The sequence below is a fragment of the Prionailurus bengalensis genome, chromosome C1 (assembly GCF_016509475.1).
Source record: "Prionailurus bengalensis isolate Pbe53 chromosome C1, Fcat_Pben_1.1_paternal_pri, whole genome shotgun sequence".
Classification (NCBI taxonomy): domain Eukaryota; kingdom Metazoa; phylum Chordata; class Mammalia; order Carnivora; family Felidae; genus Prionailurus; species Prionailurus bengalensis.
The window spans coordinates 145152255-145172208 of record NC_057345.1 but is presented as its reverse complement, the minus strand read 5'-3'; the positions used below and the strand labels follow the sequence as shown (position 1 = coordinate 145172208).

Genomic DNA, 19954 nt, shown 5'->3' with positions numbered 1-19954 from the left:
GTTGCTACAAAAGGCCATATTTCATTTTTTCTCATTGCCACGTAATATTCCATTGTGTATATAAACCACAATGTCTTTATCCATTCATCAGTTGATGGACATTTAGGCTCTTTCCATAATTTGGCTATTGTTGAGAGTGCTGCTTTAAAGAGCAAAAGTTTTCACCTTGAAGAAGTCCAATGTATCAATTTGTACATCTATGGGTTGTCTACTCAAAGGTAGAGAAGTTTTTCTCTTATGCTTCCTTTTATAATTTTAGGTTTTATATTTTGAATTAATTTTTAAATAGTGTGAGGTATGGATTTAAGAAATTTTTGTCCACATGGATATCCAGTTGTTCCAGCAATATATATTGACAATACTCCCCTTTTTTTACTCATTTGTTTTTATTCTTGTAATGTCTGTCAAGTTTTGTGATTTGAGTTTGCAGTTAGTAATAGTTAGGAGTTAGTTAGGAGTTAGTTAGGAGTTTGAGTTAGGAGGTATTATATCCTCTTCAGTTTTCTGGAAGTTTGAGTAGAACTGTTTGTATTTCTGCCCAAAATGCTTGGTAGAATCCACCAGTGAGGTCATCTGACATAGAGTTTCTTTTATAAAATTTTTTTTTACACCACAAATTTCATTTCTTTCCTTGATACAGGGGTATTTGCTTGATTTATGTTTTCTTGTAAGCATTGATAGTTTGAGTCTTTTGTGGAAGTAGTCTATTTTATCGAAGCTGTCAAGTTTGTTGTCATAATATTGTTAATAACAGTACTTTATAACACTTTAAATATTTGTAGAATCCATAATGAAGTTAGCTTGCTCATTCTTAATATTGGTATTTTGTGTCTTCTCTCTATTTTTCCTATTAAATTTGGCTAGAAATTTATCAGTTTTATTGATCTCAAGGAAACAGCTTTTTATTTCATTGCTTTCATCTAAACTTTTCCTCTTTTATATTTCGTAATTTTGGCTTCAATCTTTATTATTTCCTTTTTTCTTAGATATTTTGGGTTTACTCTCCTTTTCCCCCCTCTTTATGAATGTGGAATCTGAACTCATTATTTTAGATCTTATTTTCTTGTTTCTAATATAGATGTTTAATGCTATGAATTCCCTCTAAGTATTGCTTTAGTGGTACCACAAACTTTAATATGCTGTGTTTTCATTTTCATTCAGTTAAAAAATGATTAATTTCACTTTTGACTCCTTTTTTGATCCACAGGCTATTTAGAAGTGTATTGTACCAAAAAACAAATAATCCGATGAAGAAATGGGGAAAAGACATGAACAGAAACTTTTCCAAAGAAGACATCCAGATGGCTAACAGACACATGAAAACATGCTCAACATCACTCATCATCAGGGAAATACAAATCAAAACCACAATGAGATATCACCTTACACTATCAGAATGGCTAAAATTAACAACGCAGGCAACAACCAATGTTGGCGAGGATGTGGAGAAAGGGGGACACTTTTGAGCTGATGGTAGGAATACAAACTGGTGTTGCCACTTTGCAAAACAGTATGGAGGTTCCTCAAAAAATTAAAAATAGAACTACCCTACGATCCAGCAATTACACTACTAGGTATTTATCCAAATGATACAGGAGTATGGATTCAAAGGGGCATATGCACTCCAATGTTCATAGCAGCCACTATTGACTATAACAAAAGTATGGAAAGAGCCGAAAATGTCCATCAACTAATGAATGGGTAAAGAAGATATGACATATATTTATATACAATGGAATAATATTCGGTGATCAAAAGGAATGAAATCTTGCCATTTGCAACAATGTGAATGGAACTAGAATGTATTATGCTAAGTGAAATAAGTCAGTCAGAGAAAGACAAATATCATATAATTTCACTCATATATGGAATTTAAGATACAAAACAGATGAACATAAGGGAAGGAAGCAAAAATAATATAAAAACAGGAATGGAAACCATAAGAGGCTCTTAAATACAGAGAAGCAACTGAGGATTGCTGGCAGGGTGGTGGGTTGAGTGAGGGGCTTAAGGGGTCAGGGGCATTAAGGAGGACACTTGTTGGGATCAGCACTGGGTGTTATATGTAAGTGATGAATCACTAAATTCTATTCCTGAAATGATTATTACATTATGTGTTAACTAACTTGGATTTAAATGCTAAATAGATAAATAAATAAATAAATAAATAAATAAATAAAATATAAGGAACTGATACAATTCAACACCCAAAAATCAAATTATCCACTTAAAAACGGGCAGAAGACATGAACAGACCTTTCTCCAAAGAAGACATCTAGATGGCCAACACATACATGTCAGGATGCTCAACATTACTGATCATCAAGAAAGCGTAAAGCGAAACTACAACGAGGTGTCACCTCACACCTGTCAGAATGGTTAAAATCAAAAACACATGAAACAACAAGTGTTGTTGGAGGATGTGGATTGTTGCTAGGAATGTAAAGTGGTACAGCCACTGTAAATGCGCCTCAAAAAAATAAATTCAGCAATCACACTACTGGGTATATACCCCCAAAATACAAAAACACTAATTTAAAGGGATACACACACCCCTATGTTTATAGCAGCATTGTTTATAATAGTCAAATTATGGAAGCAACCCAAGTGTCTATTGGCAGATAAATAGATAAAGACCACTTTATATATATATATATATATATATATATATATATATATATATTCATATATATATGAATATTATTCAGGCAAAAAAAAGAAAGAAAGAAATCTTGCCATTTGCAACAACAGAGATGGAGCCACAGAGGATTATGCAAAGCGAAGTAAATTAGCTGGAGAAAGACAAACACCATATGATTTCACTCATATGTGGAATTTAAGAAATAAATAATCAAAGGAAAAAAGAGAGAGGAAGGGAGAGACGGAGGGAGGGAGGGGGGAGAGAGAGAGAGAGAAGGGAAGAGAAACAGACTCAGTTGTAGGGAACAAACGGATGGTTACCAGAGGGGAGGTGGGTTGGGAGGTGGGTGAAATAGGTGATGGGGATTAAGGAGGGCACCTGTGGTGATGAGCACTGGGTGATGTATGGAAGTGTTGAATCACTGAATTGTATACCTGAAAAAGTGTATGTTAACTATACGGCAGATAAAATTTTAACCCTTAGTGAAAAATTAAAAAAAGACGTGTATTATACAGTTTCCCAATATTTATCTTTCCCCATGCCCCATGAATCACTCTGGCTGGAGAGTACAGGCACTATTGCTGGTCCTGAGTCAGCACTGGGCAGTGAGGCCTCTAATCTTACTGATGGTTCTTTCCTCAAACTTAGTTATTTTCTCACACATAGGCACTATCAGTACTCAATGTGTCCTAAGTTCTGTCTGTGCAGCTCTCCTTCCAATATTCTGTCCACCAAATTCTATCCTGACCACGTCTCCTCCAGCACTCAGCTTTATCTTCTCAACTCAGGAGTACAGTGGCATCTGCTGAGGTCCTCCTTCTGGCGCTGACATCTAGGCACTTTTTCAAGGCAGTAAGCTGAGGCAAACATAAGGGCTCTCCTTTTTTGTTTCCCATCTCTGAGACCATTGTCCTGCATGATTCGCTGTCCCATGTCATGAAAGTCTTATTTCACACATTTTGTCCATTTTTAATTGATTTAGGTGTGTGTTTAAATCTTACATATTATACCAAGTCTAAATAACATTTTTTCAACTGAAATTTTTATTTAAACTGCTTTATGAGCATGGGGAAATAAAGTCTAGGTTCTTAATGCCTGTAGTTATCTCAAAGGATGCTACAGCAGTGTAAACAAAAACAAAAACAAAAACAAGGTTTTTTTTTTCTTTTTTTCTTTTCTAAAATGTGATCTCTTTTCTGGCCAGAGGAGTTTTAGAAGCACACCTCGACTACCGCTTAGAGCAATAGCACTTTATGTAAGTATTGCATATTCTTGTTTTAAAGGGATTTTCATGTATACTCTCTCATTTGATTATTTGTATTCAAGGCCAGATAATTAAGGTCAAGGTTGTTACTAAGTGATGCTCAGGAGTGTCATGACTTGGTCATGACAGCTGCCACTCATGACACACTTTATGTGGGGTAAGTAGGATACTTAGCACTGTATATACAATCTCATTTAATCTTCCCCAAACACATATCAGGAAAGTGCCACAATCTTCCTTTGCCCAGATATAAACAAGCTAAAGCTTAGAGGACAAGCTACCTTGTCCAAATTTATACAGCTGTTAAGTGTTCCAGCCAGCTCTTGAACCCAGGCTGTCTGACTCCCAGATGATTCTTATAACCCTAGTCTACCTTTCATGGAAGTGGGATGCTCCTCTGGTCACCTTCTTACTCTCTTTTTCCATAACCCCAATTGGTTCCACAATGGTAGATTATCTGATTTTAAAATGAACAAAATACTGTGCACTCTTGGAAATACTGATCCTGTGCTATTGCTCATAAAAGGCAAGGACTTTTGGTGATAATGCTTCTTGGGTGGTACTTATGTTGACATCAGGGATATCGTTTAAAGATAGATGATTCTTTTGGTGGTAAATTCATCCATATTGGGTCCATTTTGCCACCAGTTATTTTTATGGATATTCATTTCTGAGTTCTTCCTATCTAAAATTTCAACCCCTACCCATCTCCAATGTTTACCGTTTCATATTCCTCTTCCCTTCCTTATTTTTTTCTCTTTAACACTTATCACTAATACATTAATATATTTCATTTCTTTTGTTTATTATTTGTCTCCACTAAAATTAAGTGCCATAAGGACATACAGTTTTGTCTGTTTTGTTTATGACTGTATCCCGTATAACTAATGAATAGGAACTCAATAAATATAGGTTGAATAAATTAACATGTATGTTTAGACAATATTCTCAGAATTTATGATATTTCAATGACTGTTACATAATGGAGTGGAGGGTAATATATGAGACTAAACTTTCAGAAGAATTAGGAGCTACCTGTACATATTTGCCCATCCATATTTGGATGTCATCTACCATAAGAGGCTAAAGCCTGTAGGAGGAAGATGAGATTACTAGATGACACAACCATTTCAGAACTGTGGAGGAAGATCACATTTACCTGTTAGCTTCTCCTAATACTATCAGCTGTTAGGACTGTCAGATTAGGAAGAGATACATCTTAATGGGAAGGTAGTACTATGCTAGTAGCATAGCCACTGGTCTCATAATGGTGGAGTTCAATTCTCAACGACTCTACTTACAAGGTTTGTAAGTATTAGAAGTCACTGTTTTTTTTTTTTATGCCAAAGATGTTTATCTTGACACTTCAAGGAATTCGTCAACCCTTTAAAACTGTATTCAGCCCTATTTTGTGTGAGGGAATGGATGTATCTTTCTTGGGAAATCTAGAGTTTTCATCAAATTTTCAATATCTCTCAGTACTTTTAATACTCTGGACATCAAATATCAAGCTATACTGTTATAAGTAAATCCACACAAATATATTCCTTTGGGTTGGCTTGAAATACTTAAGGCCAGCCCAAATCCTAATATTTTGCAAGTGCTTAATATTTCTATGTTTTTCCTTGCCCTACCTACATAGACTAGAGCTATAAAACAACACGAGCTTCACTATTATTATAATCACCTTTTCACAATGAAGGTTAAATGGTTTGCCTATACTAACATTTTAGAGACCAGAAAACTCATACATACTTTTATAAAAGAAATGATCCACATTTTATTGTCAATAATACTTATGTATCTCTCAAAGAAATGATTCTGTGAAAGTAAAAGCATCATGCCTTATTCACTTTTGTAGCCTCAGTATCTGAAAAATGAACATACAACATGTTTAATATATGTCAGTTGCATAATGATTGACCTGGATATTAGCTTCAGGCCATCTGAGTTTAAGTACTCAACATATTATCATTTCATTAAGTCACACACCTTTTCATAAAATTAATCTAAAGAGTGAGTCTCATTCTTTTGCTTATATACTATCTAGTATTTTCTCTTACCCAATTATCTTCCTCAGCTAGAGTACTAATTCTTAAGTGTACATTTACATTCATGTCATAGAAAGAAAAGTAAAACATGAATGAAGAGTCTAATAGAAAGCAAAATATATGTTTTGTTTCTATTGAAAGGATATGGAAACTAAAGACAGTGATGTGTTTTAAAATATTCAAAAAACAGTCACTTATTACCAGAGTCCTCCCATATCCATGGGGGATATGTTCTAAGACCCCCAGTGGATTCCTGAAACCAAGGATGCCACTGAACCATATATGTATATATACTATGTTTTCCTTCTACACATACATGCCTATGATAAAGTTTAATTTAAAAATTAGGCATAGTAAGGGATTAACTCTAATCACTAATAATGATATAGAACAATTATAACAATATACTCTCATAAAAGTTACGTGAATGTGGTCTCTCCCTTTCTCTCTCTGGTAATATTGTATCGTGTTCATCCTTCATCTTGGGATGATGTGAGATGGTAAATGCCTATGTGATGAGATGAAGTGACGTGAATGATACAGGCATTGTGACATATCATTAAGCTACTACTGACCTTCTGACAATATGTCAGAAGGAAGATCATCTGTTTCTCTACTATAGTTGACCACAGGTAACTGAAACCATGGAAAGCAAAACCACAGATATGGGGGAGTTACTGTACTCTATTTCTTAGTAATCTCAACCAACCAATCACAACCAACTTCCTGTGTCATTTTCTAGGAATCTAATCATTCTTAAGGCCACCAGTTGCATTCACTCTGTCCTCCTAGTATCTGCTTTGCCTACCATATTCTCAAATCCCTCTTTTTGGAACTTTTATATTTCTGTTGTATTTCCTGATCATGTTCTCCTGGTTTCTCATAATACTCCACCAAGTTCCTCCCTAATGCATCTTTCAATTAGTTAGATGAAGAGTATCCATCCAGTAGGTGAACTATGTGATGAAAGTAAGGGGAGTTCCTTGGCAGAGAATCAAGCTTAATGGGTGAGGAGAAAAGATGTGAATAAGAATCTTAGGGGAAAAGGTGGGCAGTAGGATGACAGATAATAGCAATATTGGTATGCTGATTTTTTTTCCTTATGTGATCCCAGCACAACATCTAAGGAATGTTGGTTAATGAATGGATAAATACTCTCATCACTACATCTCAGGGTAAGAACAAAACTTTTTTTCAGTTTTTGCATACCCACGCTCCCTTTTTCCTTCCTTCCTTCCCTTCCTTTCCTTCTTTCCTTTATTCCTTCCTTCCTTCCTTTTCTTTCTTTTGTTCTTCTTTTATTAACTACCATCTCTTATTTACTGCACTTTGAGAACTACACCAGCTAAAAAGCTTGGGTCCCCAAATGTCCCTAAAGGTTGTGTATCATGTGCCTGACGTCAAGAATATATTCCTGAGTATGGTATGAAATCTTGTAGAGCAAATTCTAATCTGACTATAAGTATATAAGCAAATACGGAAACAAGAACAATCCATTAACTAATGGTATTCTCAGACATTTGGCTATAAAAAAGGTTTATAGGCAAAAAATATATAACAAGGCCATTTCTGTGCTCCTAAAATGATCCAGATTATCTGAGATTCACTAAATTCCATATTATATAAATTCAAAGTAATTCTTATTCTCAGATATTGACCTTTCTTACAGAACATCAAATATAGTTCTATTTTGTTAGTGAAAAACAATCTTTACTTTCTAAATGAGAAATTAAGTCATAACTCTTGAACTTCATAGATAAATATATCTAAATACTAATAATTTCATTATACAATTTTGGCAAAATCAATACAATGTTTTGAATATTTCATGTTAAATTCTATTAAAGGAAAAAAAACAGTGTTACTAACTTATTTCATTTAAAAATAATAATATACGTGGTTTGAAGAAATCACAGTATCCCAGCATTTATCATTTGTTAGCATGAAGGCACATTTATGTGCCCATTTTAAATTTCTGAATATAATGAAATTTAAAATTATTCATACACTTCCCAATATCATACGTACAAAGGATTAGCTCTTAATTTTCATCTGTTTGGAAGTCATTTAATAAGTAATTTTGCATTATTCAAACTGATTCATCAAATAATAATGTCTATAAATGTGAAATCCAACATGCTACTTGCAGAATTATCCAGAGTTCTTTTGACCACAGGTTATTCTTAAAGGTATTTGAGAATAGCCACAGGAACCATTTGTAAATTCAGGTAACACAAATACTTCCAAGTTTCAGTTCAAAAACACAATCTGATTTTATAGGGTAATGCTTTATTTAAAAAATAAAGCCCTTCTTTATTCAAAACCTGAAAGCCCTGAAGTCTTTATACTATGAATAAAAGAATTATTTTCGAAAACTTTAAAAATAGCTGCAATTTCCCATTTAACAATAAATATTGCATGCAAAAAGACTAGCAGAGCTTCAAAATAAGTATTAAAATGACCAACTGATCAGTAATTTGCATCACTTCACAAAAAAAAGATTTGACAGTAAATTACTGGGTCTACATGTGCATGCTACAGCATAGTGTGTTCAGAGTAAAAAAAAAAAATAAAGTAAAATGCAATTACCCTAAAAGACATTTCAAGATTCTCTCCACCCCAGATATCCATTCCTGCATCGTAAGTTCCTATCTCTTCAAAGTAGTTTCTGTCAATAGAAAATAGGCCACCAGCCATAGTAGGGGTCCTAGTTGAAAAAAAACAAAAAGAAAAGAATATCTTTTGAAAACAATGTGTGGAGTTTAATGAGACTGTAGCAAATAGTTCTGAGACATTTTAAAGTAAAAAAAAAACAAAAACAAAAAAACTAGTACTCAAAAATCTCAAACTGGAAACACAAAACCAAAGTGTAAGAGGTTTTAAAATTATTAAGTAGCATTTTAGTTCACATTTTCTGTAAAACTAAATTTAGGTTAGTCTATGTTTTTCTTATAGGTGATCAAATAATGGAAGGAACACTGGCCACTTAAGAGGCGGGTATGTAAATTCCTTCTGAAAAGCATAGTGAAAAGAAGTTAGGGCTCTTAGCCCTACCCTTAAAGAGATTAACTGGTCATGAAACTACAAGTTGTGATCTTTTGTTGCCTAATTATAAATCATTTTAATATGAATACTAGAAACCTTTGGAAATGGTTTCTCTGTGAAAAGATCTATAGCCTATTTCATATGAAAAATATCAAACGCTATAAAATGTTTATAGGCAATTAAGTATGTAATGGTGATTACATATTTTTTAATGCAAGAGCTTTACATCTAATTGTTTATTCTTCTTTTTACCCAATTAAAATGATAGAGTTAATCAGATGACCCTAGATAAACATAAATCACATTTGTTATTTAGAGGCTTAGAAGAATATTTGGCACAGATTTTAAAACTTTCTCCTAGGAATAAATGCCTTTTGATTCTCACACTTGAAATTTCTCTACTGAAACTAAGGATTCAGATGTTCAGTTTTTAAAGGATTAATTAATTATTAATTTTAAAAGATTAATTAAAGTCAATGGCTAATACTGCACAAGTCTTCCTATATAACCAGTATGATTCAAACTAAAAAAGAAAATTCTAGTTTTTCACAAATGGACCTATCTACGCTGATGATGATTATTTTTTAATGTTAATTGTAGAAAAGTAGTTTTAAACCTTCATAGTACATTAGAGGCACTGGAAGCACTTTTAAAAAACACGTTTCCATGCTTGGGTATCACTCACACTCCACAGATTCAGATTTAATTGGCCTGGGGTGGGGCCAAACCTTTGATAGTGTGTAAAGTCCGGTGCTGATTCTAATGTGCTGGCAAGAAGGAGAAACACTGGTCTACGGGGTTTGGACATTCGAGTAGATGGAGATTGTTAAAAAAACAAAACAAAACAAAACAAAACAAAACAAAACAAAAAAAACAAGTGTTTTCCTTTTCTGGAGATTATATCCTCTTCTGTCACAGGATATGCTCGTGTCCTCTAATTGAACAGTATAGTTCATTGAAAAACCACCAAATAATACTGTACTTGGATATCTACCATATTGCAAAATTCTCTATGTCTCCCAGTGCTCTCACTGTTTTATACTCAAGCAATTAACTGTCCATCAGCTGGCTAGCACAGCATCTCTAGTCTCAGAACTATTTTATTACTTCTGGTCTTGCTGTGTTCCTATCATGAACAGAATCACTGACCTTCTGAGATATAATGAGAAACACTAACAGAGCTAAACAGATGGTAATTATGGAGTAGCCATGACCCTCACCTGACTGGGGTTTTGGAACTCTATGGCAATTACTATATAAGGTGTAATAGTGCTACATAGTCTATTTAATGAAAAAAGGAACAAAACTCATTGCAATTATCTTATCATAATGCAACCAAGTGCTTAAGAATGTTAAGTGATGCATTTTTAATGATCAGTTCAGAATGCCTACCCACTTATCTATTTACTAATAAAGTACTAATGCATTTAGCTTAAATACATGCATTGAATTTCATCTTACAGTTGGTCATAGTTCCTATAAATATATGAGAAATGTACAATAAATGACTAAAATAATTTCTATATTTAACCATAAGAATGACTCAGATTTCACTTATGCTTAAAAAGTAACAAAAATAAAAACATAAAATCACAATTACTAAAAAAAAAATCCTGTATTTTCTGAAGACAGATGCTCCTAGAAAGATTTTTTTTTTGTATTTGCAATGTCAGCTCTCTCAAGTAATCTAGAGACTGTGCCTTATATAATATCTATGGTGTTATGCAACATGTTCTGTTCTAAGTTAATCGTTCTGTATTGTCCCTAATGAACTATTTACATATGCCTGTGTGGACTTTAAATGTTTAGGGTGCCTAGAAAATTAAAAATCTATATATCACCTAACCTTATTAATCAATTCAATCCATTTTGGGTGGAAAAATAATCGGCCCAATGGCTGTGAATATTACCTACACAGTCAGTAGGTGAAGATGATTTGAGTTAGTAGAAGTAAAGCACTTAGCACAGTTCCCAGCACATAACAAATCATTGGTAAGGTTAGGTGGTATATCTTTGTCATCATCATTGCTGTTATCGATAATCGTTCAAAGGTCTTGAGTGTTCTTCACTTACGACGTCCCATACACACCCTCATTTTGGATTTCAAAATCATTTGAATCTACTTCAGATCCAAGATGTTGAACTCTGAAATCTGCCTTGCTAAACACAGCTTTCTATTTTTAACCCCCCTATTTCAAGCGTGTGACAGTCACTTTTTATCCTATAATGCTGCTTAGGGTTCCTCTGCTACTCCATCGCCTCACGTAATGACCCGCTTCAGGAATTGTTCCCTTCTCCTCCTCTCAATCTCTCTCCAGGATTTTGCCATGTCAGTGAAAAAATAGCTTAGCCTCCTAAATTCTCTATCCTTCCCTTATCTGACCCAATTCTCTTTTCGTAAATATCAGTGTCTGGGTAAATCTACCCTTGTATTATTCACTTCTGCATCTAGGAACCAGAGACTCACTGAAAGAGTAATATGATGAGGTCAACTAGTTATACCACAAGTCTAACTTATTGACTCTCTGCTTAGTCTACAGCACCTAACAATCCTTTCATCTGTGTTAATCTGTTCACCTGTCTCATTTTTTTTAACTGACTCTTATCTAAGTCTCAGACTCTCCTCAAAACACTGACAATTAAGGCAATGCATAAATAAAAAATTTCATCAGTCATGAAATCTACACTCCCCCAATCTCTACCTCAGTATGTGTATATATCTCCTCATGGCTTTTCCTTCCTCCTGCCTCAGAGGAAACAGTATCTCCTTTCCTCATTGTGAGCTAACGTTTACTCTTTTGGCCTCAGCTGGCTCTTTTCTGACTACACTTTCAGCTACTTGTTCATTGACTATTACATTTATGTTCTATGACTTTGATTTCTAGATTGTCCCCTTGAGCTTACAATACTGTTCAATCAAGTTCTATACTAAACCAAAATAGCCCTTCACTCCATCCTGCTACTCACTGAAATGAGGGAACATATATTATCTATTCCCTTTACTGGTAACCTTATTGAAAGGATGCTTTCTACATACTCCCTCAATTCCTCTTGACCTTCTAACTAGAATCTGGATTCTGTTCCCATCTCTACAGTAACCTCTTTCTAAAAGGGTCCTGCTGATTCTGAACTTGAATAGGCTCTCCTTAAAATGTCGTCCTTCGGAAGCATTTGGACATAATTCAGCAACCTCCCTGAATGAAATGCTTTTCATCTCTGACTCCAACAGCATTCTTCCAGAGAGGTTTTTCCTATTTATTTTATGAATCTTATTGATTTCCCTTCCTCTTCTTTTCCTTGCTGGTTGTCTCCAGTTCTTAGTTGCATATCTATGACATGAGTGAAATATACAATCATAATAATGTTTTGTAGATGTGTGCACTTGATAATTGTCTTCTTTTGTCCCAATATGTAGTCTCCCTAAGAGTCTCTCAATGGAACTTTCCTCTTCCTATATTCCTTACCTGCATAAGTTCATTTGTTTTATGCCTCTTATTGTCATCTTTGTGAGGCAGGGTCCTAATCTGTGTTTCCTTTTCTGGTTTCTTCTTTCTGCATTGTGGTTTTCTAATTCCTTTCTAGATGTTTTCTAAAAAAACCCCTTTGACTCTGCTCAGGGTATATAAAATAGCACTGAGAATATGCTACCCATTCCATATCTGCTTCTCCTTCATTGTCTTCTATTTCCTTCCAGAATTTCAATACCGAGTGATAAGACCCCTTTTAGCAACTTTCTTTTCTGTGCCTCATTTAATCATTTCCCAAATACTTCTTTCCACCCCCCACCCCCGAAGTATTTTTGACTCTTATCTCTGTTCTCTGCTATCATGGTCACTGTCCAAGTTTAGTCCTCTCATGTCTCTTTTGTTATCTTCTTTTTTCTAGAGTATGTTGCTTCCAAAATTTATTCTACAAACCATAGCCAGATTAATTTCTCTAAATCAAAATGCCCCTCAAAGTGTCAACCAGATATTTAAATACCTATTTTAAGAAATAAATCCCAGCTCCTATTCTGGCATCAGTGATGTGGTGCCGTCCAAAGGATATCTCTATTCCTTTTAACTATTTCCCTGTATTCCAAGTGTTAAGCTGTTAATAATAAATGCTTCATACTTTCCCACCCTGGTACGTGCGTCCACATCCATTTGTCACTTAAAAAGGATTTTCCTTTTTAAACTCCTCTTGTATGTTCAAATGTGCTCTATTCTTATGCTGAAGGCTGTTATTCCATGCAGCCTGCCCTCAGTACAGCCCTCCTTCTCCAGTCTGGATACAATCTCCCACTTCTGCCTCCTTCGATAGCCCTGTCTTTCTCAAGGCATTGTGTCACTTCTTGTTGAGTATTATATTTACTTCTGTATACATTTTATCACCTCTATACATATACCTAATATATTGGTTTAATATTATTGGACTATTAATAGATATTTGTTAAATAAGTGAAATAAACAAATAAGCACGTATCCCCATGACCATAATACAATCTATTTGTAAGTTAAAATCATGTGCAATTTTATCTTTGAAATTAAAAAAAAATATTCATTCTTCACATCGGCTAAACTGATGAGTAACAAAGATGCCTTTGCTAATTCCAGGATTGTAACATCTAGTAAAAGTTTTGGGATTTGAGTTTGGTAGTATTTTAGAATTAAAGATGCAAAGTTTTGCAACAATGTAGAATATAGGAAAGGACTCCAAAAAGTAAGCATTTGACATGGAAAAATACAGAAGTATTTCACCAGAAGTTGGTAAATTTAAAGAAATTATGACAATACATTTGATCATTCAGTAATGTTCAACTGTGATGCCTGCATTTCCACCAATAAGATGATATATCCGGTATTCCACACTAGGATAACTATGTGTGTGAGAAGCAGGTAGACCACGGGAGACTCGAGAGGGGACTGAGTTTAGTTTTTAGGAGCTTGGATTATGTATCTAGACTTATTGAGCTCAAAACTCAACCCCACAGTGTGATCTTCGGTAAACTACTTAAACTCTGGGCTCCAATTAATCATCTATAAAATGAGGATGTATGTAACAATGCATGTTACACTCTTAGAATAGTACCAGTACAAAACAAGAACTACATATTTAAATATTAATTTTAATAAGGAAGAGAAAGCATCTGTGTTTGGCAAGATTATAATCAGCTCTTTAAGAATTATTTTCCAAGTCTAATTAATTTTTAATAGAATTGTAGTATTTTAGAGCTTTAAAATCCCTACAGATTTGGTTAACCAAATTTAGTTGCAATGTGTTTAAATGACTTGTTTGAGAGTCCCCAGTTAGGTAGTGGTCCAGTTAAGGAAATAATGTTCCTTTCCTTTCCTCTCTCCTCCCTACATATCTCTCTTGCTCTTTACCAATTAGTAATCACTCAGTTTATCAATATACATCACAGAATTTGGCATAGATAATTAGGAATACACTTTTCCTGATTTCAGCTCCAAAATTATGTACAATGTTGTCCTGTGAATTTTAGCACTGCTGTTCAAAGCAATTTCCTTTAAAGTTATTGAAACATCATTTCTTCTCACTAATTTTTCCCTTTAACATATTAGGACTCTATTAATCTCACTTGGCAAATAAATAATGTCTCTGGGGGAAAAAGTCTAAAGATTTGGGAGACTATAGCTCAGCATCAGGCTGTTATTCACAATGATCAAATAACACAATATCTAGACTGTAAGTGTGTACCTCTGTGTTAATAACATTTCTCATATACTATATGCCATAATAAAGAGAAATGATAAACACATATTTTATTATTTACACAAATGTGAAGCATAAATAGCTGAAATAGTCACATAATCTCAATTTTTTTAATCATAAAATATAATTTGGTTAACCATTTTGCAGGTTTAGAAACTGAGTTTCCCTCCTTCATTCTTTATTCTACTATCCCCAAAATAGAAAGCAGAAAAGATAGAAAGGAAGCAGTAGCATAACTATTATTTTATTAGTGATGAATAACCAGATGCTGAATTTATTTAAAGGTTTTTAAAGAGAAATGAAATGGGGTTTAGTGAAATATTGCACACTGAGGTACTCATTTGAACATGTATTTGGGTAAGAAGATGCAGCTTTTGGTAGAGAAGAGACTGTTGAAGCACTCATGCTGGTTTAGACTCTGCACAAGGAAGCATGTTCCATCCTGTACAGCCTATGGAACACAAACAAAGCTATTTTTAAAGGATAAGAATAAAAAAAGAAAATTCTGCTTGATATGGGCAAGTGGCTCATTTTGCTGCCAAAGATCCATTTACCAACAAGTATTGGAATCAAATACTTTAACTTGTGCTTAAAGACCTATATGCCAGGAAGGGAATAGTTATTTTTTTCCCCTTTTTTCTTAATCCTTTTTCATAATCTTCACAACCTGATAAAACCCCAAGCTTCCAATTATAATAATTGGTGTAATTTTTTTTAATCTTTCCTTTTTCTTTCATTTATGTTTAGGACAGGTCAAAATAAACAATGGGGCAAGATGTTTTAAATGTTTCAATTAATGCTCTGTTTTCATTTCATCTCAACAGACCACAAGGGAAGTGTGGTAAATTATCTTCTGAACCATTAGGAGGTAATATGATATAAATGCGCTATTTTCTCCAATGAATATAGATTCACATACTCTACCTAAGGTGGATTTTTTTTCTTTCAAAACCAACACATATCATAACTTAACACGAATAGATGGGAATGTTGAACAATTAGAACATTCCAAAGTTCAACTTTTTCTATCAAAGTCTTTGTTTTTCACATAAATTTGACCCCTCCCTGTGTTTTGTGTTAATATCTCCTATTGTAAAGAAGTGTCTCACAGGATTTGCGAGTATCTATCTCTGTTTCTTTCCTCCAAAGTAAAAATGTATTTTCATTGCACTGAGAAAATCAAATAGAGAAAATCTAACAGATAAAAATTAAGAAATATATTCTTAGCTGTTATTAGATAATAGGAAATATTGTCTTATATTTGGATAACATTTTATAGGATAAAATAAGTGTTTTTAAATTATACTTACTAGAAGAACAATTATTAGAGTTAGTGATAATTTTTTGGGGGGGATTCAAACTGGCAAAAGATATCAAAAATATTAAAACGAATTTCATCTTCCTCGGTTGCATAATTCTAAAAAGACCACAGTATATGCAAAAACTATAGATCAGAAAACATAATTGGCAAAAAATAATGTGTAAAATAACTCTCAACTGTCTTTGCAAAAAATAAAGGAAAATCTAAGTAAATAATTGAGATTCTAGCAGCCACTCCAATTTTTACTTGGAAAAAAAAATGCCATGGGCAAATACTAATAATATATCAATTTTTAAATATTTAATTTTGAGACAGAGAGAGAGAGAGAGCCTATGTGAGTGGGGGAAGGGCTGAGAGAGAGATGGACAGAGGATCTGAAATGGGCTCCATGCTGATAGCATCTAGCCCAACACGAGGCTTGAACCCACGGCCGTGAGGGATGACCTGGCTGAAGTCTGACACTCACCTGACTGAGCCCCATAATATATCAATTTTTAAATTGTGGAGAAACATATCTGAAAAGAAACACTCTAGAAGGAAATATAACAAAATACTTCTGCTTCTCTATACTTCCAGATACTTGTCACATTTCTTTAGCAATGCATATGTTTGTGATGTATATTATCAGAAATAAGTTTTAAATAACTCCTTTCAAATATATTTCTCATTTAATATTTTAGTACGTCATGAGTTAAACAAGAGAGGGAGAATAATTTTCCTTTTATTATTGAAAAGAATGGGTAATTTCCTTATTGGAGTAGCTTTTAAATAAAACCCAGATCTTCCAAAGCCAGCTTCAATGCTTCTTCAATGATATCATTCTAGAAGGTTACAGGAAATAATATATGTGAACATCTTATGAGTTTTTCACAGTAAAGGAACAGTAATTATAATCTGAGAAATTATTAATAATGTTTAATTTATTTGATCTTCTTTATAAACTCCTGATTCCAATTGAGAGAAAAATTAAGCTATAATATCAGACAAATGTTAATAAAAAGGGATATCCAAGTAAGTAAAATATGTAAAGAATAAAACTCATCATTATATCTATGTTTGATTTATTATGATAGCAAATATTAGAAGAAAATCTAAAACTCTTTGTTTTACTTTAGAAAGATATTGAGCATGGTACTCCACGTAAGGATGAAGTCATATTAAGAATATTAATAAGGACAAAATGTAAAAGAGTCCATAAGGCAAGACACAAAAGATAAAGAAAGTTATACAGACTTGATAAATTACTGGTAGTTTTTTTTTTAATGTTTACTTATTTATTTTTGAGAGAGAGAGAGAGAGGCAGAGAGAAAGAGAGAGAGAATCTCAAGCAGGCTCCACACTGTCAGCACAGAGCCCAGTCGGGGCTTGAACTCACAATGACCTGAACCGAAATAAAAAGTCAGACCCTTAACTAACTGAAGCACTCAGGCACTCCTCACTGGTAGGTTTTTAATAAATTAATAATCTATTTTAATCAACGAGAGATTAAAGTAGAATCTAATATCTTTATAACTTTATTATTTATTTATTGAGGACTTATTGAGGATTTACGACAGGGCATAAATTAAGAGACTAAAACCATCAATAAGATTAAAGCCAGATTCTTTTCCAGAAGCACATAGCACTCTAGCTGTTGACATAGTCTAACTCCTGTGCATCAACACTCTGGCCACTTAGGCTGGCCTCATTCTCTTGTCTAGCATACACATGGCCAGTGCCAGTGGGCCACATCAGGGCAGAATCAGCCAGATTCATCGTTGTATGTACAGAACCTAGCACAGTGCTCAACAGTGTGACGGCATGTGCATTTGCATATGTAACCTAACTCATTTTAATAGTCTGAAGCATATCAAGTCGAAAATTACATGTACTGGAAAAAGGCATGCACCCCCAAACAAATGAAATCATTTGGGAGATTATCTGCACTACCAGATAACTTTTACTACATGTTGCCTATTCCATCAGGTAATGCAGATGCATATTCATACTGGGTTAACATGTTTGGTGAGTTTCAAACTCAGGTATTTCTTAGGCAGTAGCTTGGAAGTCAAGGTCACAAATTTGTTTATTTATTGTTATTTTTTTTAGGTTTATTTATTTATTTAGAGAGAGGGAGGGAGCATGAGCAGCGGAGGGGCAGAGAGAGAAGGGGACAGAGGATTTGGAATGGACTCAGCAAAGAGACCGATGCAGCGCTCAGACTCATGAACGGTGAGATCATGACCTGAGCCAAAGTCAAACACTTAACTGACTGAGCCCCCCAGGCACCCCAAGGTCACAAATTTAAAAGATTTATAGTTGCAATAAGCATATTTCTCTGACTTTTGACTGGGACACAGGTACCAAAACATTTCCTTAAGTATAAGAATGATGACAGATGGACACTGATCCTCAGCCTCTGAGTCAGGAACACACAAAAAATAGAGGTGGGGCACTGGGCTAACCTTTCAGGCCATTTCTAAAGGGTGGCTTCTACTTAACTCCACCGGATGGTGCCAAGTAGGAATACAGGACCATTGTAGCAAGATCTTTTGACTTTTCAAGAATAGCTAAAAATTCATATATTTACTTAGAACATCTCATTTTTAAAACATTGGTATTTTTTTTAATGTAAAAAACTATGTACGCCAAAAAAACACATCTACAAAGCATGTCTGACACATAAGCTCCCCGTTTATGACCTCTAGTGTAACAATTTGATTACCCTATTGTTGCACATATAATTGAGATATTACTGAAAAGTCACATAATAGGACTACTGAAATGTCAAGGACAGTTTACTGATTAAAGAAGACTAAATGTTCAAGATTATGTGTGCTATTATTCCGTACTCATAATTTCACAAATACCAAGTATTTTGCAAACTCCACTTAATATCCAAATGAAAATACCAAAGCCCAGAGGTGACAGAAGAATAATACATATAACCATTATAAACTTTACTTTAAATGTGGTACAACTAAGCTTAAGTCATAAGTTCAAGTTGGTTCTCTATGTATGCAGATGCATGATTGTATTTCTAAATGATGACTAACTAGCCAATTATAGTCACTAGAAAGTTCTGTCACAGCTGACATTTTAAATGAAGCATTCTGCTAAGAAAACTAAAATTTCAACCCCATTTTAATCACTGTAGCTATTCAGAATTCCGTTAATCAAGTAGGAAAAAAAAATGTGTCTTCAACACCTTAGAATGATTTATCTGTTTGTACGAATGTGAGAAAAATGATCACGTCTTCAAGTAATAGATTACAAGTACAAAGAAAGTTCACATTACAGCTATGCTGATGAAAATTACCTGCAGGCTGTTACAACACAGCCCATGAATTAATTAACCTTTTGCCATAAAAATTTGGAAACTTCAGCAAAGACTGAGGTTTCTCTGTTTCTCTTGTTCCAGCTCCCTCAGCATTTTATAAAGTGAAATATTGTGCCGTTACTGAGGCAAATAGATAAAATATTCTTAGATTTTTATTGGGTCTCCATGTTACGACAATAAAAGCACACAAATTGTGGTTAAAACATTGCAAGTTGGATGTTTCCTTTTTTGTTTTAATTAATGAAAGATGAAAAATAATGGTCAATTTCTATGTAGATCTTTACCTTTGTGAATGATATCAGTATTTTCTTACTATGAATGTTGGCTACCTCTTAGTTATCTACCTTTTGACTTCGTAAGAAAATAAGTTAAATGAAGCATGTCTTTTGCCAAGGCACTTAAGAAAACAATGAGCACACTCACATATTCTTTAAAATTCATTAAAACATTTTTTAATGTTTATTTATTTTTAAGAGAAAGACAGAGTGTGAGCAGGGGAGGAGCAGAGAGACAGGAAGACACAGAATCCGCAGCAGTCTCCAGGCTCTGAGCTGTCAGCACAGAGCCCGACACAGGGCTCAAACCGATGAACTGCAAG

General features: G+C 34.1%; 1 protein-coding gene across 3 annotated transcripts in view; it reads right to left on the bottom strand.

The window, feature by feature from the left end:
- GALNT13 (polypeptide N-acetylgalactosaminyltransferase 13) overlaps positions 1–19954 on the bottom strand; it is a 550480-nt gene that overhangs the window by 197333 nt on the left and 333193 nt on the right. For all 3 annotated transcript variants that reach the window (XM_043576749.1, XM_043576748.1, XM_043576751.1), the window contains exon 8: positions 8546–8663. In XM_043576749.1, the coding sequence (XP_043432684.1) occupies positions 8546–8663 (118 nt within the window). The remainder of the gene's footprint in view (positions 1–8545; positions 8664–19954) is intronic.